Consider the following 23,649-nt stretch of genomic DNA (forward strand, 5'->3'; position numbering starts at 1 on the left):
CCTAGCTGGGAGCAGAAGGGGTTAAACCATCCTGGTTTGCTCAGATCTCTCAGTCAGGCTTCTAGTTCTCCCTTTCTCCCCCTGCCCACCCCTCTGTAAATGTCAACCACTTCCTGATGATTTCACACCTTTCTGTTCTTTGTGAAGAAAGCTGGGTGTTAATGGTACAGGATAGGGTGCCATTGTATGCGCGGGCTGCCTGTGAGTTAAACTGAGGGATGCCTGTGGAATCAAAGTGGGAACCGGTGAAGACATGAGAATAGGCAATAGGCTAAAAAGCCATGTTTAAAGCAAGTATTTGTTTTATTGGCAACTTCTAAGTGTGCATTGTATAAAGAAAAAAAAAACTAATCTTTTAAGAGTTAAATATTGAAGAGAGTGTAGCAGAGTAGAGAGGTGACTAACAATAAAAGAAATCAAGGACCAACAATAAGAAAGGAAGGAAAGAAGGAAGGAAGGAAGGAAGGAAGGAAGGAAGGAAGGAAGGAAGGAAGGAAGGTCATTCTCACCTTTCATTCTACAGGTGTACTGACAAGAACCCAGCAATGGAAGCGTGGTCAGTGGATGAGGTCTGCAAGTGGTTGGTGGAGAAAAACTTAGGTGAGCTAGTCCCCAGGTTTCAAGGTGAGTGCTTTATTCTTCCAGTGAATTTGATTTGAGCCCTGCCGTTGCGCAGGTGCCCTCTGTCGTGAAGGCTGCTTTTGTCACCTCCTGTCTGTCTGTGGTGGAAAAGGAGCTGCTTGGGTGAAGAACTTCATCTCTTTTCTACAGACTGGGGCAGGTTTCCTACCATGCTCGGAAGAGAAGCGATGCCTCGAGGATTGCAAACTCTTGGGAGTTACTTTTGATACAGACGTTGTGCTTTTCTTTTGTCTTATAGAATCACATGTGTTTTGTACAGTGTGGGACGTGCCAATATTAAACATCAACTAAGGAGGTATTATAAAAACAGTCTCCCCCCAAAGACTTTCTATTTCTTTTGGCCATTAAAATTGTCCTGGAGAAGGCGCTAATGTGCATACAAAAGGTTTTATATCGGGACTCTGTGTTCTGGTAATTTTTTAGCAGGAGACATCAAGTCCGAACTACGTACTATCAGAACTCTGACAGACTGCTATTGCAAGTTTAGATGATCCTTTAAATGCTAGAAAACCCCTTTTCTCTCTTTTTCCATGCCCATGTTTTACTCGGAAGTGATATGAAAACTAATTTTCTTTTTCCCAGAGGAAGAAGTCAGTGGAGCCGCACTCCTGGCTCTTAATGACCGGATGATACAACAACTAGTAAAGAAAATTGGACACCAGGCTGTTCTGTTGGACTTCATTAAAAAATACAAGCAGAGCAATCAATGGCTAAAGCCCACTGGAAGTCCCAGAGAGACATCCCTGTTGACCCTGGCACAAGCTACCCCTGAGTGAGTACACGGGTGAACAGCCTTGGTTTTTGTTCCCTGTTTCTGCATGGCTTCTGCTTCATGGCAAGCAATCAAAGCTCTTTCGAAACTGTGGCCAATTTTCAGCTAGTTGGTGTGCACAGTGTTTCTACTATTTGACTGATGCTTATGAAGAATTGGGTCAGGATCTGTTGTTTTTCTTTCCACTGGTCTTTAAACACTGACTGGGGTTGTTAGGGCAATGCTGCAGGCAGGAAGTTCCTTCAGGAGCTGTTGCAGAGCCTACAGTAAAAATGCTTAAGTTGTGGAAAGGGGACGAGCTGCAGTAACGGGGCTACCACCAGGACCTGCGGCTGTGCCTTTGCTTGTCCCAAGCTGTTCGTTTCTGTGTTTATTTGCTTAGGTCTCTGTGGTATCCAATTTATACTCTCTTCTTTAGGACCTTCACAATAGAATTTGTTAAACCCCCTTTGCACAATTGGGCTTCATGATTCTTTCGGAGTCCGTCATAAAATATGGAACACTGTGGCAGAACACTGGGGAAATGGTGCAGAAAATTCACGGTGTCAGATAAAATCTCGAAGGTTGGAGGGTGGCTTTGCTTGTTTTCTCACATCCGACTTTTCAATCTAAAGGAATGATAACAAGATTTATCAATTAAAATGTTCCTTTCACAGATCTGTGCTTCAAGATGCTCTCGGGCACTCTGGTTTAGTGTTTCCATGTTTAAGACTTGCCAAGACTTTTAAGGCTAAATATTTGCTATTGACCAGTCATTGTTCATTAAAAAAAAAAAGTAAAAAGGGTATCATTTTATCTTTACCTTTCCTGAAATTAGTCCTGTAATTATAAATGCTTCTCTTTTTCTTGATAAGCAATATAATGTTAGAGGGACTTGGCTTAAGTAATTTGATTTCTAGAGTATTTAAGTATTTAGGACAGGTAGCCGTGAAGGGGTAGTCTTATATTGGGCTGAAGAGTAAGACATGGTTGATTTGTAACTGCAGTCCTTGAGAGGCTGGACAGAAGGGTTCTTGTGAGTTTGAGACTGATTTAGGCTAGAGTTAGATGTTGTCTTTTTTAAAAGTAATAATAATAACAATAATTATAAATGGGATCAGACTGGAAATTCTGCAAGTGACATATCTGAAGAATTTCTTCCAAACTTGGTTGCGGCATGGTCTTGGGTCTGTGACTTTGCAGAATTCCCATTGTACAATTGTAATTTTCTCTAGCAAAAGGGAGGCGTGTACTTCAAAGAGATTGCAATGTTTCCCAGCACTTTGGCATGGCTAGAACTTTTGAACTGGAAGTCCCTCCCCATTGACTGGAATCCTGATCTTTCCTTGGGCACAGCTCAAAGGAAAACCGGCAGCCTTTAAATTCACTTACACTGCTCTGTGGCACACTGGAACTGGTTGGACTGCCAAGAGCTTGGGGCTTCATCCCTGCTTTTACCAGTGGCTTGGATTGATTTTGTTCCTGTGTTGGAGATCTTGTGTTTTCATCTGCAGATTCAAATCGCACTCCTCACTGCTTAAATTCACACTGAGACACCATAATCTCGTGGCAAATCTTTGCTCCTTTTAACCAGACCAACATAGTCCTCTGTTAGTTGAAGCGTTCTTAACCAGGTTATGAATGCTAATTTCAATTGTAGCCACGGCTGAGCAGACTGGCAGCAGAGATTTATGAATGTGAGTTTATTGCTCTATCCCAGCAAGTTCCCAGCTTCCTTTAAGGATTTGTGTAGTCTTGTGTTTCGGTGAAAGTGTTCTTGTGTGGAATCACAAGTTGCCTGTTGGTTATATTTGCCAAGCACGTTGTACTTAAAGAATATGTTGTCACTTGAGGACAATGATAAGGCAGATATGAATATATGCCATGGAGTCAAACATTTAATAAAGACCAGAAACTTTATGCAACCCTACAGTTACGCAACTAAATGTGATTTCCAATCCCTGCTATATTTGCTTCTCATCTGATCTTGGGCATTTGTTTGACTTTTTGCTGCTTTTATTTTGAACCTTTTCAACTGTAAGATGAAATACAGAATAAATGATTCTTCTGGCCTATTCTTAAAAGTCTATAAAACAGTTAAATCAGAGATAGTAAATGTGTTTTAACTTGAATAAAATTCCATTCAGTGGTTGCCTGGTAAAGTATTTTGCAGAGAAACATCTGAAGAGGATGCATCCTATTCAAAACTGCACAGATAACAGGAATGGCTTGCTTGCAGTTGCTTTTCGATTGTTGTTTTCATTGGATCTGGTAGAGAAATCAGTGAAGGGGAAATTGGAGGAAATAGTGCAGATTCTGACACACAGAACTAAACCTGTGGCCGTAAGCAAGTTTCCTTCCATTCTGGGCGTCTGGGTTTCCTCACTTGGGAATGATGGAGTGCAGTTCTAAGAGGATAAGATTTTATGATAATAATAAAAAAAAATCCCTTGAAAATAGTAGGGAGTTGCAGAGAGGCCAGACACAGCTAAGCATTTGTTTTTACTGCAAGACTATTTACAGAGAAAGACAGACTCTGCTATCACCAGCACTTCCTAAAGGAACGTCTTATCTTAACACGATTTAAAAACATGCCACATCGGGTGCTGAGGAGATGGCTTGGTTATAAGTGCTTGCTATGTAAGCATGAAGACACACGCTCACTACACAGGGCCCTCATGAAAGGGCAGGTGTCATGACAGACAGCTGCTGTAAGCCTAGCACTGGAGAAATGCGAAAATGCAGATACCTGGGGCCCACTGTCCAGGCAGCCTAGAGTAACCAGCATGTCCCAGTTCACAATAAAATAAGGTTGAAGGCCCCTGAGAAATGACAACTGAGGCTGACTTCTGGTATATGTGTGTGTATACACATACACACACACACACACACACACACACACACACACACACCCTCTGCCAGACTCATGAAGGCGGTAAGGTGAACTGGCAGCAGTCTGCTCCATAAACAAGTCACTGTGTGAGGTGATGATGCCTGGGGTCTTCTTTGCAATCAATGTTCTCGGCCATGAGCCTCACATGAGCTCAGATAAGGATGAAGATGAGCTGAGCCTTCCCTTTCGAACACCATGAGATCAGCGGTCGATGCTTCTGTTTAACAACCATTGTCAATCACACAGCTCTTCCACTTTACTACAGGCATGGAGAGAACTCCAGTCCCACAGGCTATGGGGGCCAGACATCACTGTATCCAGTGGAAAACCTTGATAATGGGCTCATTGACCAAAGAGTATTGAAGCAGAGGTGAGAAACCAACTTTATAATATTTTAAAGCCAAACGGTGTTTGTCTTTGCTTATAAAATTTATAAAATTTCATGTGTTTAGATACACTACAATTTAAATCTTTTTCATTGTCCTGAAAGTCAAGCTTTTATCAAGGAATGGAGATCCCAGATAAAATATCAAGGCTGAGTTGACAAAGGAGTTTTGATGATGTTATACGTTTCTTTCAAGTGTTCATTCTTTGGTGGGAAAAGGTACATTCTTCCATCATAATCTATCCAGGGTAATTTGTAGATAACGTCCCATAGATTTTGAATTGAGAAAGAAAGAAAAACCCTTTGGTTTTGCCTTGAATTTTAGAGGTTGCTTTAACTTGACTATTCCAGAGGGAGGCACTGTTCTCATAAGCAGCTCGTTAAATTTTCTGGTGACATTTCAGTGTCTGGGTTCCATTGCACCAAAGGGGGGACTATGGACATGTCAGAATCCAATGCTCAGACAAAACTGATGAGGTGGTAGCAGATAAGAGGCGCCTCCGCCTCCTCCTAGCCTTTTACAGTCACCGAGTCCAGTGGTCCATTCATCCACTGTGGATGGTAAGGATCCCTGCAGATTGAAATATTTCAGATGGTCCATGCATCTGCCATGCATGATAAGAGTTCCTGCAGAGCAGTCCATGCATCCACCATGCATGGTAGAAGTCCTTGCAGAGTAAAGCATTTCAGGAGGTCCGTTCAGTTACCATGCATGGTAGGAGTCCCTGCAGAGTGAAGCATTTTTCAGGTATGAGAGAAACATCTGTAGTAACCAACCAGGACTATGGTCCTTTGTGGTGCGTGTGTGTGTGTGTGTGTGTGTGTGTGTGTGTGTGTGTATTTACAACCCCTTTACATTATCATTATTTAGTGTCTTTGGCACAGCCCACAAAAAAAGAAAGGAGATTTTGCTTTCTCTTTTAATGAATGAGTAAAACTGAGAGAGAGGAAGTCAGGGGATTTCTCGACAGTTTCCCAACAGCCTCTGTATTACAGCTCAGCCGCCTTTATTCCATGGCTCCTTTGGGGGTGGTGGACTAGAAGATGGAAAGGAGGGCTGTGCTCATTGGTACAGGGTTGGAATAAATAGCAGCTACCTGAGAGGCTGAAGAGGGCACCCTGGGCAGCTTAGGGAAACCCATCTCAAAATTAAACAAACGTCTAGGTATACTATAGCTTGGGGCGATGAAGAGGAGAGGCAGAAAATCAATCCCTTGGGAATTATTGGTTCAAGGAATGGTTCAGAAAATGCAAATCCATTTTCAAGGAAGCTTCATTTCCACCTTTCTTCCCACGGTACTAATTGATTCCTGAAGCTTTCCTTGGCTGTGGCTCCAGGTACACTGAGTCGTGAGTCTCCAAATGCCCTCTCTAACACTGCTACTGCTGCTGCTGCCACTACAGAAGTGGGAGGAGAGCCATGGGTGAGGGTTATGGCCAGTGGTATCTACCTCCCTACCACAGTCCTTAATCCTCTGTTGTAAAACACGGATAATGATCTTCATATTTACCATTCTCCATTACACCTACCAAGTGGAAGAAATCAAGACTGCTTTAGAAGTTGAGAGAGATGGAAAGGCTTGGGAAGCAGAACATATATGCCCATAGCCATTCACCTCAAAGTATCTCTTAAGCTGTGGGTTTCTGTATTAGATCACCTATTACCCATCCATCTGGAAAAGGACCTCAAATTATATATACACACAAACATACATACATACATACATACATACATACATACATACATAGATACATACATACACTCACACACACACACACATATGACTTATAAACATGAATCAGTCTTTCCTACCTTCAAGCACATGTGAGTTTAAGAAACAAAAATCTATGAAAACTAAAGACAAATAGGCTTATTTAAGAAAAACAACTATAACATTTGAGGCAGAATCTTTAAGTTCCCCTGGCTCCAAGGGTCTGGTTCTAGACCCCTTTCTTTTCTTCCTTCCTTGCCTGCCTTGTAGCAGAAGACCACTTGGCTGCTTGTTCATTTCCCAGCCACCCAGACCCAAAATAACCACACAGAAACTATATTAATTAAATCACTGTTGGGCCTATTAGCTCTAACTTCTTATCGGCTAGCTCTTACATATTAATTTAACCCATTTCTATTAATCTGTGTATCACCTCGAGGCTGTGGTTTATGAGGTAAATTTTCGGAATCTGTCTCTGGTGGGGCTACATGGTTTCTCCCTGACTCTGTCTGCCTCCTTTCTCCCAGCATTCAGTTTAGTTTTCCCCTCCTAGCTCTGTTCTACCCTATCAGGCCAAGCCAGTTTCTTTATGAACCAATGGTATTCACAGCATACAGAGAATAATCCCACATCACTGCTTGCCTCCTTCCTTTGCTAATGATGGATGCTCCACTCCCTCCATACTGCCTCACCCAGCACCAACTCCATAGAAATTCTCTCCATAATAGCTCAGATCTCCAATGTCAATGAACCCTGTCATTCATTACTGCTTCGTTCTTGTATCTGGGGAAGGGAAACTCACAGGCCATGCGTGGTCAAATAACTTCTCCTAATCAAGGAGTTCTAAGACAAGTTAAGATCATAGTGGTCCTGTAGATTAGAGGACAGAGATCTCATCACCTCATGTTTAATCTCTTTCCAGCTATGTAAACTAAAATAATTTAAGGTATCCTCAATTTTCTTCTTCTGTCCCTCTGCCATTTTATCCATTTGATAGTTATGCATCAAGAGCCTCTGTTTCCTTTTCTGTTAGGCTGTGTGGTCCCCTCACCTGCCTCCCTAAAGCTTGCCCAGCCTTTAAAACTATTTAGTCAGCCTCCACTGATGCCCAGATCATTCAGGCTCTGTCCTTCTAGACATAGTGCCTTCTTTGTAATTCTTGTTCTGCTTACAAAAGTGGACAATAACCTAGTTCATTAAAGTCTACTCCCTCCTCAGATGATAAATACCTCAGAGACAATGACCACATCCTGTTATTTTATAGAGTGAATTTATCTTAGCCTCTGGCACCTCAAAATCCAATAAGGCTTCCAAAACTGAGCTGATGAATGTGAACCAAAGAAAGACGATATACTCTGGGGAGACAGGATATATATTCGAGTAGCAGCAATTTCCTTTTTGATCTTTTGAGGCATTTCATAGCAAACGTGGTGATCGTACAAACACAGCTTCAAGTATTTCCCATTTACTCAGAGCAGGCAATAAATTTGAACGTACTGCCCACTAGACTTTCATGAAGCCAACTGCGTTCAAGAGGTGGAAATGAGTGGTGGAGCAAGTGCTGATTTCAGGGTTCAGTCCCTTTCCACTTGCCTCCCCCAAATTGTTTCTGTAACTATTTGGAATGAGAACACCACCTGACACCCATAGGGGCTTGGTGGGCGACACATCTATGCACCTGACACTTGTCACCCAGGTCACACAGAGGCAGTTGAAGATATTTGGGATATTTGTTTCCTGACAGGGGCTTAAGCTTTCCATGCAGGCTATTTGTAGATAAAAAGGAAAAAGCAGGTCTCTAGAAGCTGCAAACTCACCTAACCGCAGATGTAGTCAACATCTCTGGAAAAGTCTTTGGTTGCAGACATTTGTCCCAGGGGTTGAAACACCGTGGCACTCTGGAGCAGGGGACTTTTTTTGGGTGATAGGTGCTTGTTACTGTATGGTTTAAATACCTTTATGGATCATTAGGTGACATCATCACATACTGGGGATGGTTTCTTCTGCAGTGGTATTCTTTCTTCTTTTATTTACATACTTAAAAACTGTTCATTTCTCTTTTAGTGACCAATAAGGAAAAAAATCAAATAAACTGAGGTTTCCTACGCATTACTTTAAATACTCGACTTGAACTTTAAGTAGATGTGCCAGGCTTTGCTCCTGCCTTGGGGCATAATTGGAAATTAGTCATGGTTTCATGCATATTTAAGAATTACTTTAATGACTTTTTTCGTGGTCTGGCTACTGCTGTGGGATGGTGTAGAATGAGCTTTTCCTGCCTCTGCTCTGTGAAGCAAATGTCAATGGACTGTCAACATTTCTGATATATTAGTTGCGGTCGTTTGCACATCGGTGTTTCAGGCAAGAGACAGCAGCACAGCTGTGGACGCATTCTATCCCAGACTGTAATAAAGGGAAGGCTTCGTAAACAAAGCATGGCAGCCTAGGTAGACTTGCTCAGTACAAGTTCTGATCAGATATGCAGCGAGTCTTCTCAGCAATTCTGGTGAATAAAATCTGGGGCTCACACATGCTCATTAATACACTCTACCACTGTGCTAGGTCCCAGCCTTGTGATTGGCATTTCCAGTTCCTATATGCTTCTGCCCTTTGTTCTGTTGGCTAAGAGGCATGGGAGGTGATTATCAGGGTCTAATCATACCTTTGTCGTGTCACCAAATATTCACTCTAGAAGGGGACTAGTATTTTATGAGTTTTCCATGACTTCTTCATAGTTGAGTCAAATCTATACGACCAGATTAGAAAATAAATCTTTCAAGGGAACTTTGTGATTAGATGGAAGGTCTTGGGACCCTCTACCATAGCTAGTGGCTCATACACAACTCTACATGGCTGATGAGCTGAGAAAAGGGTAATTAGATGGAAGAATAAGCATGTCAACCCTGAGATGGCAGAGTTCATAAGGCTAGGGACCAGGGGCAAGCAGATAGTTAAGAGCTTAGTTTGGGAGTCTGGTTTTGTCATTTGCCATCATTTACCAACTAATTAACAAATCCTGAAGCTTAAGTGGGCCTTTTCTCATCTGCAAATCAATAGAATACTGAGTTAATACATGAAAAGTTCTTAGGTCCTGGCACACAGTTGGCATGCATATATTTTAACTATTGTTTGCATTAAGGCAAGCACGGTGTTCAGTGAGATTTAAAAGATTCTGGTCTCAACTCTCACAGGTGGTTCTAGGTGGAAGATCAAGGCTTATACCAGGATGTTTGGGGCAGCAGTCCCCTCCTGGGACTCAGGATCTAGAATAGAATAGGGGACATTCCTGTCCTAGAAGGTCTGGCCATGGGTTAAGAGTTGTAGTAGAAAACCGAACAAGGAGTCCTGTGGGTCTGTGTATACAATGAGAATTGGAGAGAAGCTTCCAGACCTCATGGACAGACATCGTTGCCATTGCAAGGGCATCAGATAGCACACAGGTGGGTGGGTAGAGCCATATTTGGCTACTGAATCCACAGGTCAATGGATCCACAGGCTCTCCTACTAAAGATCTGTGTTTGAGACACATGACAAGCTAAGCCCCATTCCTTGGTGAGAAACTCTCACTGTACAGTCATATAGTAGAGGCTATGAGGAATCCTATAGATAAAAAATAAATTTACCTACAATTCTTTGTGAAATATCTGCTAGTTCCATAAAATAGAAAATACTTATCTAAAGACTGCTGACCTAAATCAGGATTAAATTGTTTTGTTTTGTTGAGACAGAGCTTCTTGTAGCCTAGGCTGGCCTCAACTTGCTATGCAGTAAAACATGCCCTTGAACTTTCCGCCTTTGTCTCCCAAGTGCTGGTTTACAGGCTTGCACTACTATGCCCAGCTTTTACAACACTTTGTATATAGCATCTCTCCTCTTCGCACATTCCTGGATCTTTTCAGAACACTATTATCACGCAATCCATTTCACTACGAGGATGGGATGTTACTACAGTCCCTGGTCACAAAGGCCTGGTGTTTGACCTGGTGACTCACCTGCACAGAGGAAAAATGACATCAAATATATAAAATGGATTTATTAACATTCTTACCTATGAGCCAAAAACTAAAGAGCTGCTCTCTGTCTCTCCCTTTCCCACAGCATTATTAATAGAAAGAATGGGGCAATAGCCAGAAGACATACATGCAAACATACACAGAGGAGGGAGGGAGGGAGCAAGGAAGGGAGAGATTTAGCTCTGAGACCCTGCCAGATGAGCTGAGAGGTCACAAAAGTCACAATTCTTACTTTTCAGGCTCTTGTTACAGCCTCTTACAACCTGCACTTTGGTGCTGAGGGCTCCCTCAGCTCTCAGTAGGATATTCCCTGTGGACCTAGAAAAGAAAAGGATAATTGAAAAAGTCCTGATTTGCAAGGGGTACAGTTACACAATACAGGAATCAAGATAGGCAAGAATAGTTGCGAGCCCACGTGCAATGCTGGAGCAGGCAGTGTTGTTACTTCCACCTAGGAAGGGCACAGTAGGGCTACCAAAGTAGAGATGAGTATCCATCTGAGGAGAGGCTTAGCATACACTCGGAAGAGGGAGTGGGGGTAAGCTGCTGGCACTGGTGCATTCCAGACTTTTTGTAAGGCTCATAGCTTGCTAATATGAAAGAAGAACTCTGGTAGTAACACACTTGAAGCTATATGATCAAGCCCAGATTAATGTGGGAGCATAAATCATCATGAGGAATAGATAATGTAAGGGGTACAATGCAAGAAATTTTCATGGCGCCTGAGGATACGGAATGAAGATGAAAGATGCCAAGGCTCACCTTACTAAGAGGAAGATGCACGGTAAAAGCCACCAGGAAATCAGCCACTATGTTACCCACAACAATTATCACAGGCTGAGTAGTTTACACAATACAAATTTATATTCTGATTTTAGAGTCTCAAATTTAAGGTCACAGTGGTGATCATTTTGTTCTCTGCTAAGACCCTCAATTGAGAAAATGCCTCCAAAAAGATCAGGCTGTTAGCAGATAAGTTTGTAAGGCATTTTCTTAATTAATGATTCATGTTGGAAGGCCCAGCCCATTTTTGGTAGTGCCACCGCTGGGCTAATGGTCCTGGGTTCTGTAAGAAAGCAGGCCGAGCAAGCCATGAAGAGCAAGCCAGCAAGCAGCACTCCTCCATAGTTTCTGTATCAGCTCCTGCCTCCAGGTTCCTGTCTGGTTTGAGTTCCTGCCCAGGCTTCCCTCAATGATCCCTGATCTTGGATATATAAACAAAATAGACCCTTTCCTTCCCAAGTTGCTTTGGCCATGGTGTTTCATCCTAGCAATCACCTTAACTAGGACAGCCACCTTCTCTCTATATCTTCACATGACCCTGAGAAAGAAGGTGCACTTCATAAAAGGATGCTAAGTCTCAATCAACCTCCATGGTCTCATCTAGCTCAAGTTACTTGCGTAAAGCCTGTCCCCAGATGTAGTCGTATCACATATAGGTTAAGGGTTCAATATGAAATCTGGGGAGGAGGGGAACACAAATGAGCATCTAGAATTTAAAAAAAAAAATGATGAACTATTTCAGAAGCCTTGAGTGGGAGGTAAACAGAGTAAAATCATTGGCAATGTGGGGTAGGATGTGGGAAAGAGACTCTTAGGAGGTGGAGAAGGGGCTCAGCAGTTAACAGCACTTGCTGCTTGCTTTTCCAGAGTACCCAAGTTAGGTTCCCAATACCTCCACTGAGCAGTTCACAACTTACAAGTTGTGAGCACTTCCAGCTCTAGAGAATATGGAGCCTTCTTACGGCCTCCTTGGGTACCCACACATGTGGCATAAATAAAAATAAACCTTCAAAACAGAAGGGAGATTTGATGACAAAAGCACTATGAACAGAACGATTGAGAAGAGATTAAGATAAAAGAATTTAAAGAAGGTCACCAGGAGACTGCATGCAGGCACCGTTTGGATTTAAATGGGGATATGGATGTGAATTCTTTCCGTTCACATTTCTCATTCTCTTAAGAGAAATCGTCATACGTTAACCTTGCTAAGCAATGGTCTGCACACTGCAAAAAAAAAAAGAGTTCCTACCCCCGTGTAACAGTTAGGTCTCTCCTGCTTCCTACTGATGCTCAGCAATATTCCCTGTCAACAGTTTTCCTTAGTGGGCTGATATTCCGCTGAACCTGTTCTTCACAGAAATAGCACTATTACCCTATGTGAACCCCATTAAACTACAGTTAGTCTGCTCTTGGAAAGAGCTGAATGATTTTTCATTCTTATTAAATTTAGACAAAGTTAGAAAACCAATGAGCCTTTTATGAGAACTCCCGTCTCATCATTTAAAAAAATTAGTGCGCAATTTAAAAATATAATGTTTCAGTTGGGCAGGTGAAGTGACTGAGGAGAATTGAGGATGATGGATAGGTTAATCTGCTTGACTCAATAATTCCCCATTGTATAAATATACCATAGCTATACCACAGTATCTCTTTAATCTTATAAATATATGTAATTATCTTTTGTCAGTATATGAAACAAGTTTGAAACTGTAATAATGGCATTGCCATTTGTCATTGCTTGCTTTATTATACATTTTATCATGAATATGTATTTTTATCACTGTATGAACTGATCAGTTAGCAAGCAGTATGTTTTCAGACTGGGGGGGGGGGGTCACATTAACATATTTTAAATGGCTTGCAGGCCTATTTTATAACCAGGATTGAAAACAGAGTTGCATTTGTGGTGGTCAGTTTGTCTAGGAACCCTGACTTAGAAGTGAGAAGAGAAGAAATAATAGTGTCCTTTTAACTTGGGAGTCCTTTTGGGAGCAACCTGCTGGGGTTATTCAAAACCCTAGCTTACTAAAGGTACTGGGAACAATTTTATCATCACAGTACAGATCTTTGTAGTGTGGTGCAAATATAATTTTATTGATGGGAAAGAGCTGTGGCTGTAGTTATCTACATCTGAATTAGAATACATTTGTTAACTTTGGGCAGTTATTTTTCTTGCATAATACCCATTTTAACTAGGATTCGGTTGCATTGCTTAGATTATATCCACTTCAGAAAAGTGCTGATTGTTTAAATGTGAAGAAAAGGAACATTTGATGCCTCTGATTTTTCTCGTCTGTCCAGTCGGAGCATGATGGACTATTACTGTCAGTGCATCCTATAAGGGTTATAATGCAATATGAATATTTGATAGAATGATCTCATGACTTATAGTCCCGACCCTAATGTAGAGGACGAGAAACATACAAAAAATAGGGGTGCAAAAGGGCAGAGATTGAACTAAGTTCTCTCCGACGCTGCTGGAATACTCAAGTTACCTGTTGGTGGCATGAAATGACTGAAAGCTGCCATAGAAGGGCACAGAGAGCGGGCAGCTGGCTTTGCTGCTTAAACACTCACTGGAGAAAAAGGGATGGGTGCCGAACTGTACTGCAGCCCAGTTTAACATTGGCCTCCTACCATCACCTCTGTAAGACTCTGCGGCGGCATAGAGTCTCGTCCTCGAAATTGTCTTTTCACCTCTTACCCTCAGTCTCTGGACATAAGCGAGAATGAATCGACCATGAGAGGATCTAAGTCGCAGGAGGAAATGCGGGTGGTGTCAGGGCAGCGGGCATGGGAGACTTCCCTGCCAGCCTACGCGATCCTGTTAGTGAACTGGGCTAACAGCTGCCTACTGCTGTTGATTAATGGTGGTTTCTAAGTCTTATTTTGAAGCCTTCTTTGTGTATGCATAAGGACAGGGCTCTGATTTAAGGCTTCAGTGTGGTTCTGAAGCTCATTTTATAAACAATCTTATTGATGTTGAACTTAAATGGCATAAAATCCACCAATTTCAAGTGTACCGCTAGCTGATTTTAGTAAACTTAGGTTTAGAAGACTTTGTCTAGCCCTCAACATCAACACAGTCTGTTTGGCTGTCTGCAGCCTTGGGCAGCAGATGACTGACTGAGTTTGGGGAGTTATGGTTTCCCATCGCCATCTGTAGAATCAAGAATCTTGTGGAATCAAAACACCGGAATAAGAACACCGAGTCTTGTAGTGTCGAGGCCAGCTTTCCCTTATTGAAATAGCCAAGGACCAAGTCAGGCGCATCTTGGATTTCACTACAAACAGCAGTAGAGTAGATGAGAAGAGTTCTCTTAATTGGGTATTAAAACTGATTCATTGAGGCTCCACTTGCTTGGCAGAATTGCCGTCTATCACTTCTGTCTATTAATTATTTTATTCAGTTTTGAGATATGCATTACAACTTGGCTCTTCGCGACATATGCAGTAATGTTTTCCAGCATTGAACTTACTTCTAACCCCATGTGATTATGTGTGTATGGTATATTTAGGTGTCAGGAAGTGGTCTTCCGAGTGTAGAGAATGAATACATTACATATAGATGCAACACAGAATTTCACTCGTGTTTTTATCCCACAGAAGAAATTCGAAGCATGTTCTAGCAAGGCATAAAGCATTGCAATGGACTAAGTCCTACATCTTACCAGAGTTTCCCTTTGATGTCAAGTGCATGCTGGCGGAGCAGAAGTGCCCTGATCACAGCATGAGGATAAGGATCATCGAGTTTCTCCAGGCAGATATGACCAAGTACCTGGAAGGCTCGCTGTGAGTAGTAAAAGTGAGGAGGTGATGGGTGCTCAGAGGAAAGGAGAATTTCTGTGGGCCCAGGTCTCCTTGGCTTATGGCTGACAAAGTGAATAAAAGTTCAATATGCAGATTTAGAAGAGGGCCTGTGATCATTGTCTCAGGTGGTTAAGTGCTTGCTGCATAACCCCCAACACCCATCTAAAAATCCAGGCATGGCAGCACATGTTTGTGATGGTAGCTCTGCCCAGGGCAGGCGGGGAGTAGACGGATGGGTGCCTGGTACTCTCTGGCCAGCCAGCCTCGTCTAATCCATCAGTAGGCCCAGTTCTCCATGAGAAACCCTGTCTCAACAAACAAGGTTGACCGTGCTGGGAAATGGGTTAACTTCAGGCCTCCATACCCAGACATACACACACACACACACACACACACACACACACACACACACACACAAGAGATACAAGACAGAAAGACACCACAGCAAGAGAAAGCTTAGAGAAAAACCTGTGTGTTCCTGTGACTCACCTTATCTGGGGGCTGCTGGAAATGAGCTCTGTCTTATCTGTTGTGAACAGGTACCCCACCACCCAGCAGTACAACGACGTGGTCAACGCTCTGCTGAAGGCCCACCCTTTCCTGGACGAGGACGGCTGTGGCTTTGTAAGTGACTGGATGGCTCCACCTTCCTGTCCATCTCAGTTCACTTGAATTAAGAGTTTTGCATTTTCCACTCCAGCTTTGGTGTCTTTTTTTCATTTTCTTAATTTTTCTTTTATCTTTAAGATTATAATAATTATGTCACTTATCCCTTTTCTTTCCTCCCTCCAAATTTTTCATATATCCTCCTCACTCTTTCAAATTCATGACATTTATTCATTGTTACATTCATATATATATATATATATATATATATATATATATATATATATACCTATATATCTGTCTCTCTCCCACCTTTCTCTCTCTGTCTGTCTCTCTCTCTCTCTCTCTCTCTCTCTCTCTCTATCTCTCTCTCTCTCTCTCTCTCTTTGTATGACATGTGGATGGATACAGAGGAAAATATGTAGGGATCAGTTCTCTCTTTCCATTGTGTAGGTCCCAGTAATCAAATTCAGGTCATCAGGATTGGCAACTAATACCTTTACTCACTAAATCTTCTCTCCTACCCCACCAGTTACATTTTCACCTTCACTTTACGGTTATTGAAGTGAGATTCCTACAAAGTAATGAATAATGTCTACTGGGCTCCTGTGGGCATTTGATCTATATGTTCCCAGATATTATGTAAAGATAATAAAGAGACATAGAAAATTACTTAGCAGGTTGTGGCCTCGTTTGAACAGTTAAAGAGTGTAAGTGGGGACTGGTGCGTGGATAGGTATTTGCGCAAACTCTCATCACATCTGTATATGAGGTTGTGGTCCTCATGCTAAATTGTATGATATAGAAAATGCCTAAGAATATTGAGAGATTGTGTGTGTGTGTGTGTGTGTGTGTGTGTGTGTTATTCACTTAGCACACACACACGCAAAAAGAAATGGAGGAAGAAAAGGAGGAGAGAGAATATTTGATCACTTTTAGGGGTGATTTTTATTTTAACTGTCTGTCTTATAAATTTTCAAATCTACACAGTGGTTTGCCACAGGCCTTTCAAGAACAAGATTTCTCATCATATGATTGCACTTGGTGCTGGGTAATTATGAGTTCTCTGTAGTGGGAATCATCCTGGGACAGTGAACAGGACTCTTGACACCCACTAGGTGTGCATAGCTCCCTCTCCACTCCAATCCTTGCGCATGTCCTCAAGCATCATGAGATGTCTTCTGGGGAAGAGAAGGGGTGGCACCAGCAGGCAGGTGGAAGGCCGCAACGCTGCTATTCCAGGCTCATCAGCTATTGTGACGTTTTCCTTCTTCCTGCATGTTGTTTGAGCTACATGATTGTTTAGAAACAAGTTACTGATGACATCTCTAAGCATTTTTTTGCTGTTATTACTGTTTGCTCAGTAATTTTTGCCATCCCGGGGATTGAACTCGGGGTTTCTCACACTTTAGGCAAATGTTCTACCACAGAACAGAACCATAGCCACGGTCCTTTCAGCATAGGCCTTAAAAGGATAATGACAATTTTCTCTATTGCAACAAAGACTGTTTTTATGCCTATGAAAATTAATAATAGTTGCATATAATGTCCTTTGTAATCTGTATTAAGGATTACTTCTGATTCTTCTGTTTCTGGTTTCTTTTTCCTTTTTTTTCTAATTCGGTCTCTTTGTCCTCTTTTGTTTTCCCTAATGTTGACTTTCTAGTCAAGCTATTGTTTTTCACCCTAGATGTCATGTCAGATGACACACGTGCTACAGTTATCTGCATGTTTGTTGCTTATATTCGAGTTTGCAACCTGGGACACACACCTGCCCCGTGCTATAGATTGCTGCACGTGTCACAAGAAGCACGCAGTTTCAGAATGATTAGGAAGGTTGTGTCTGTGTAGGACTTTTCACATCTTCAGCTGTAGACTATGGGGGAGGGGAGGAAATATTCTACAGCACAAATAGCTTCCGCTGAGTCTACTTACCTCACACTGCTAAGTGAATAACTCACAATATGGGCATACAGCAGGTGCTCACTAAATACTCACAGAGTGAACACTCATGTGGATGATCATATTTAACTGGTCTTTTTCAGACTGAGGGATGTGTGAAAACCCTAGCAATTGATGGCTGTAATAGCTTCAGCACAGCTAGGGTCCTTTCCGAGCTGTAGGAAGCACAGAAACAAATATATTTGAACTAGTTCATATTTCAGGACTGAGGAAAAAAAAACACACAAGCCATCTATTAGTTCTTACTGTTGTAAAACAGCAATGACAGAACAGATAAGCCTGTGGGAGGAGATGGAGCATCGTTGACTTGCACATGCCCAGTGGCTTAATCAAAGCACAAACCAGCCCCCACTGAGCCTACGGAATGGCTCACTAGGACTTTTGAACTGTCAAGGGGCTTCATGAACAGCACTTTATAAGTGTCTTCCACAAGTAACTATTGACAAAATTCTCTCCCTCCCTCCCTCCCTCCCTCCCTCCCTCCCTCCCTCCCCTCCCTTCCTCCCTCCCCCCCCCTCTGTTTTAGAGAAAGGATTTCTCTGTGTATCCCTAGTTGTCCTAGAACTCGTTCTGTAGACCAGGCTGGCCTCAAACTCAGCGATCTGCCTATCTCTATTTCCTAAGCACTGGGCTCAAAGATTCAAAGATGTGTGCCACCACCACCCAGCATCACCAAAATTGTTTTAAAACTTTTGATTTAGGAGAGCTTCTCTCTCTCTCTCTCTCTCTCTCTCTCTCTCTCTCTCTCTCTCTCTCTCTCTCTCTCTCTCTCTCTCTCTCATTTAGCTGAGTCAATAAAGTGCTTACCACATAAGCATGATACTCAAGGTTGATAGCCAGCACTCACACCTAAAGCATGGCGATGCATGCATGCTTATGATCCCTGTGCTGGGAAAGTGGAGACTCCTGAAAAACGACACCCAACATTCACCTCTGGCTTCTGAATGCCTATGCACACATGTGAAGCACCCCCCGCTTGTGCACCTGCATACACACTCAGTGCCTGGGGTAGGAAATACCATGCTGTTCCATTTGGTAGCTGAAGAACCTAGACTAAAAGGGTCACTTACTGAAAATTACTTGGTCAGTACATACTAGGTTTAGCGCAGGAATCTGACTCTTCACGACCTAGGCTGTAGAGCTTGCTGAGGATCCAGGAAGGCTGGAACTTGAGCTGTGAAACCAGGGATGGCAATAACTAAATGCCAGATCATGGACTAAGGTTTTCTCGGCCGTTCCATTGCTCAAAAGGAAATAAAGTACATTTGTTGGTTTGGATTTTTTGGTTTGTTTGTTGTTTGTTTTGTTTCCTTAGCTGTAACTTGGGGATTATAATTTGAACAGTAACATCACAAAAGTGTTGTCAGGATAAATCTAAGGATAGATTCACGGCTTTCTATCATAATAAAAATAAAATAATTTCAACCCTATGGGTGGCATACAAAAATTACGTCATTCTATAAAGATTATGCAATCTTTAATGACTGATTGGCCTGCTTTGTTATTTTACACAGTTTTTATGGAAACGAGCCCTCAAAGATCGCTTTAAATATGTTCGAAGACCCATAGAAGACGACGAGCAAGTAATGAGAAATAAGTGCAAATTTGGACACCGAAGAGGCCAGAGAAGGAAGTCTCTCACTGACACAAGATCTGACGGAATTAAAGTTGTGCAGATAAAAGTAAGTCCGAATCCTAAACACTCTGACAGCTCTGGCTGATTGATCATCTGTAGCAATAGTTTGTAGCATTTAAACAAGTGAGACACCTTCTAAAAGCTACCAATAAAAGGGATGGTTTGCATGGCTGACCTAATGTTTCTTAAAGAGGGTGTCAGTAAACATTTGGACACCATGATGTTACTAAACATCTCATGACCAGTTTTCTTCACAGACTTTGAAGAAACTGTAAAAATCCTTAAGCTCTGGTTTCCTGAATTCTTTCTCTTCTACTCTTGCTATAATGCATTGCATATTCTTTTTTCCTCTTAGTTTGGGGAATGTCTCATGGCAAACTTGTTTCAAATTCCTTATGTAGCCAAAGATGACCCCAGATGACTGACCCTCCTGCCTTCACCTTCCAAATGCTGGGATTATAGGCCTGTGTTTCTTGCCCATGTTGTGGCTCATATTGTGATGTTCAAATTACTACATCAAGTAGGATTCTTTTGTGTTGTTGTTGTTTGAGACAGGGCTTCTTTGTGTAGCCCTGGCTGTTCTGGAACTAGTTTTGTAGACCAGGCTGACTTTGAACTTGCAGAGATTTGTTTCCTTCTGCCTCCCAAGTGCTAGGATTAAAAGTGTGAGCCACCACTGCCCAGCTTGAAAGTTATAATAACATGAATTTAGTCACTGATTTTGAGTCCTGGAGATTGAACTCAGGGCCTTGTGCATGTTAGGAAAATGTTCTTTCACTGAACTGTGTTCCTGGGCCTGGGAACATTTTAGTACATGGCAGGAGTTAGGCCATCTCCAGTCCCAAGGTTGAAGGGAGGCAGTTATCCGTAAGCATGGGTACAGCAAAGCTCCATACTGGCTTCCCTTGTCTGCTGGTCCAGAAGGCTTCCAACCCACTGAAGTTAGTAGCTTTAAGGCGAGGGCCAGGTAAAGTGTAGAGATTCCTCCTGCATCAAGGGGAGGCCTTGTGGGTCCTAATATGTGTCCTTTAACTACGTCAGAGCCCCAGGTGTCCTCAGAAAAACATGCTCCTATTTAAGTTCCTAATAGCTAGCTACAATAATAGATTGAACTTCTTAGGAACACTGTCCAAATTACCAAACGTAAAAGCTGAATCTTTTGCCCTCCCAATTACATTTCTCACTTTAATCAACAGGAATATTGTAAATTCTAATTCTTTACACATTTATATTATAGAACGTATATTTTGTAAATATTCCAGTTTTTAAATCTGGTATATTTATTAATAGAGTAAACTATCTGACCGCATCAGCTTTAATAGTATTTTTCTCTGAGCGCCACTGCAACCTGTTTTGTAAACTTTTCATTCCAGCATCATGCACCATACAGTTTCCGGCAGAAATGTGTTACTTAAATATCTTATTGCAGCTGTAAATGAGACTACCACGTGCTAAGGCAGTTAAGATAATTAAGATAATAAGTTAATTATACCTCTTCTGTGACAAAATGGCAAGAACACTGAATGGTACCCTGAATTTTGTGAGGCAACTTTTTAAGAAATTTTGTTTGCACAATTCCAGCTATAAACTAAAATCACTGTAGCTTTAGAAGCACACACTTGCAATTCTAGCACTTAGTAGGGGCTCAGGCAGGAAGGTAGAGAGTCCAAGCTTGGTCTGAGCTATAGAATGAGATTGAAAATGACATGTAAAGGGAGAGAAAATGAACTGGCATCATGATAAGATGGTCACACATGTTTAAAATTGTTTCTGTGAAAATCACTCTGAGAAAGAACTATTTTGTTATTGCTGTGTGACACTATTCCTGGAGAGATGTGAACCAACATTTCAACCCAAACAGGATACTGGCGACAGACCATTTATGGATGTCACCAAAATCTAACAGTGAACCAATGAGTTTTACTGCTCTTACTTACAGGACTTTGTGTGAGGGGTTATTTACAGGAGCAGAAATGACTCATGGGTGACATCTTACCAAACTGGAAACCTGGAGCTCGTTGCACAACCTGTAGGCAGCTCAGTGAGTTAGATGTGTTCTTTCCGGGTGGTGCATTTGGTCTGAACCTCCTCAAGGTAAATAAACTTGCCTGAGAGTCTTCTGGGCAGCTCTGGTGGGCTCTGCTTCTCCCAAGCTGTTAGGCTTGTCTGTGAGAGTCTCTGGGCAGTCTTTTCTGCTTATATCCCCTTGATGAGGGAGGAACCTAGTGAATCTGACCAGTTTCAGGGACTTCCTGAAGCTATTTTATTTACTTCCTGTCTTAATGTGCATCCGTGCAATGTGGAATGTTTCACCTTGCCTTAGAAAAGTTCCGTTGTTTAACTTCCCAGTTTTAAAATATCCTGTTTTATTTCCCTTTAACATTGCATGTGTTTCTCCAGGATGGAAGGTTTTAACCTCAAGGATACTACTGTGTAAGTAAGCATAAATTGATTTCCCTCCAAAAATAGATTTTTGCTACATTGAAAGTAAAGTTCCTTAATAAGGGAATTTTTAAAAAAATGTTCCATTTTCTCTCTTTCCATAGTGCATGTCCTACTGAAATACTTTGGAACTGATGAGTGATAAAACTGAATAAATTGCAATTGTCCCCTGCATTAATACTTAATGTCTCCATGGGATCTGAGGCCACACTGAGAAGTACAAGTCTATATTGAAGTTTTTTTCTGTTCCTATCACACCTTTGAGTCCCTTTTGTACATTGTCAGTCTTTTGTCAAAGAGCCTTAGAATTGTTCAGAGCTACAGTCTGTATGGGTCTTCTAGACCCTCAGTGGTGCCCACATCATAGGATGGACCTCTCTAAGGCCTATGGCACAGGGGCATTGTTTTAAAAGAAACAGGGAATTGAATTTTTCAAGGCTAGGCTTTATTTTGTAATTGAACAGGTTTTATCTTCCTGCCATCTAAGCTCAGAAGGTGGTTATTGTTTACATCTAAGGAGACAACATTTTTTCTGGGAAAGGAATCCCATTGGAATTATTTCTTCTCTTCCATTCTCAAATGGAGCTGTAAATCACTGTTTCCTAAAGGTCTATGGCTTCTCTGTTTATGATTTTGTGCTTTATAAAGTCATAGCTTTTAAAGGATGCACACAGAATTCACGTATTTCTCTCTATGTATTTTATTTTAGCTCCTATGATGATAAAAAAAATATATGAATGTGAGTGTGGAGGTTGGCAGATTCTCAGTGCATTGGATCTGTGTCATGGCATTTAGCACCTCATGCTGATTGCTTGAATGACTTTCAGTCACCATTTTGACCTACCAGAAGGTAGCTCTCTTACGGTTTGAACATCAAAGATGTTTAGAGTTAGATATCACTGGGGAATTTTCATATTTAAAAAGTTTCTTGACTGGTACAATATTTACACACTATCGAAAAAATAAATCTCTTTCATATTCTGTAGAGATGCAAAATGTTGGTGCAAACAAGAAGGATGAGGTTGCCCATGCATTCTAAGGTGGGAAGAGGGATTGGGCCTCTTAGAGGAAGGGATATGGGAGGAGAAGGGATTGATTTGATTAGCTTTGTTTTTCGCTCTGACTTGTTTTTCCTCTTTGGTGATAGGACCCAAGAATGGGAAATAGCTCAAGGAACAAAGACAGGTTTCTTACAAAGAAACTTGTGTGGCTCTGATCAGGGGCTACAGATATTTTGTTCCGAATCCTCACCTTCTACAGTCTCTCTGGTCAGCTCTGCACCAACTGTTTTTTGGCTACAGTGGCTGAAGCAGGAGCAATGCCAATGCCCTACCTGCATGTGTGTGCCGGAGTGCCTCTGGCTGTTCCACCAATACTTGCACCATATTTTAAGGTTGGCTTGCCTTGCCAGGATTCTGAGCTTCATCTCTAGACCAATCCCTCAAGAAGCTGGGTATTTTGCCATTTTTTAAAATGCCTTCTCTTCCCATCTCCGGTCCTCATGGTGCCGCTAGACTGGCCTTGCAACCAGTGCGGTGGCTGTTCTGTCACTTCCTAGGCATTGCCTTTCAGCGTCAAAAGAAATAAAATAGGAGGAAGGCTGAGAGCAGGGTATTGGTAGCCTGCTGCGAGTCAGCGAATATGTTCAGATAATCCAGAACCAAATAATTTATAGTTCCATGCATTGAACACTATGCTTCTTTTCGTTTTTAATTAATTATCGGTGTACATGTATGATGTATGTGCTCATGTGTGCTCCATGGTGCATGTGTGGAGGTCAGAGAACAGCTTTGTGGAGCCAGTTCTCTTTTTCCATCTTCATGTGGGTTATGGGATTGGACTCAGGCCACCAGGCTTATGTAGTATGTCCTTTGGCCCAGTGACCCATGTCACCCTCTTGCTGACTCACTTTTATAAAATTCTGTTTAGTTTCCACTTAATTGTACTTCACTGTATATTTATTGCTGAATATGCTGGCTAATCTTATGTCAACTAGACACACAAACTAGAGTTG

At 41.9% G+C, this 23,649-nt stretch overlaps 1 protein-coding gene across 1 annotated transcript in view; it reads left to right on the forward strand.

Annotated features, from left to right (window-relative positions):
• Positions 1-529: 529 nt before the first annotated feature.
• The window catches only part of Samd3 (sterile alpha motif domain containing 3), a 41,821-nt gene continuing 18,701 nt past the window's right edge, over positions 530-23,649 (forward strand). Inside the window, exons 1-6 of the mRNA XM_038340377.1 lie at positions 530-624; positions 1,225-1,414; positions 4,552-4,656; positions 14,786-14,971; positions 15,529-15,613; positions 19,072-19,239. Of these exons, the coding sequence (XP_038196305.1) occupies positions 546-624; positions 1,225-1,414; positions 4,552-4,656; positions 14,786-14,971; positions 15,529-15,613; positions 19,072-19,239 (813 nt within the window). The 5' untranslated portion in view covers positions 530-545. The remainder of the gene's footprint in view (positions 625-1,224; positions 1,415-4,551; positions 4,657-14,785; positions 14,972-15,528; positions 15,614-19,071; positions 19,240-23,649) is intronic.

The sequence above is a fragment of the Arvicola amphibius genome, chromosome 8 (assembly GCF_903992535.2).
Source record: "Arvicola amphibius chromosome 8, mArvAmp1.2, whole genome shotgun sequence".
Lineage (NCBI taxonomy): Eukaryota > Metazoa > Chordata > Mammalia > Rodentia > Cricetidae > Arvicola > Arvicola amphibius.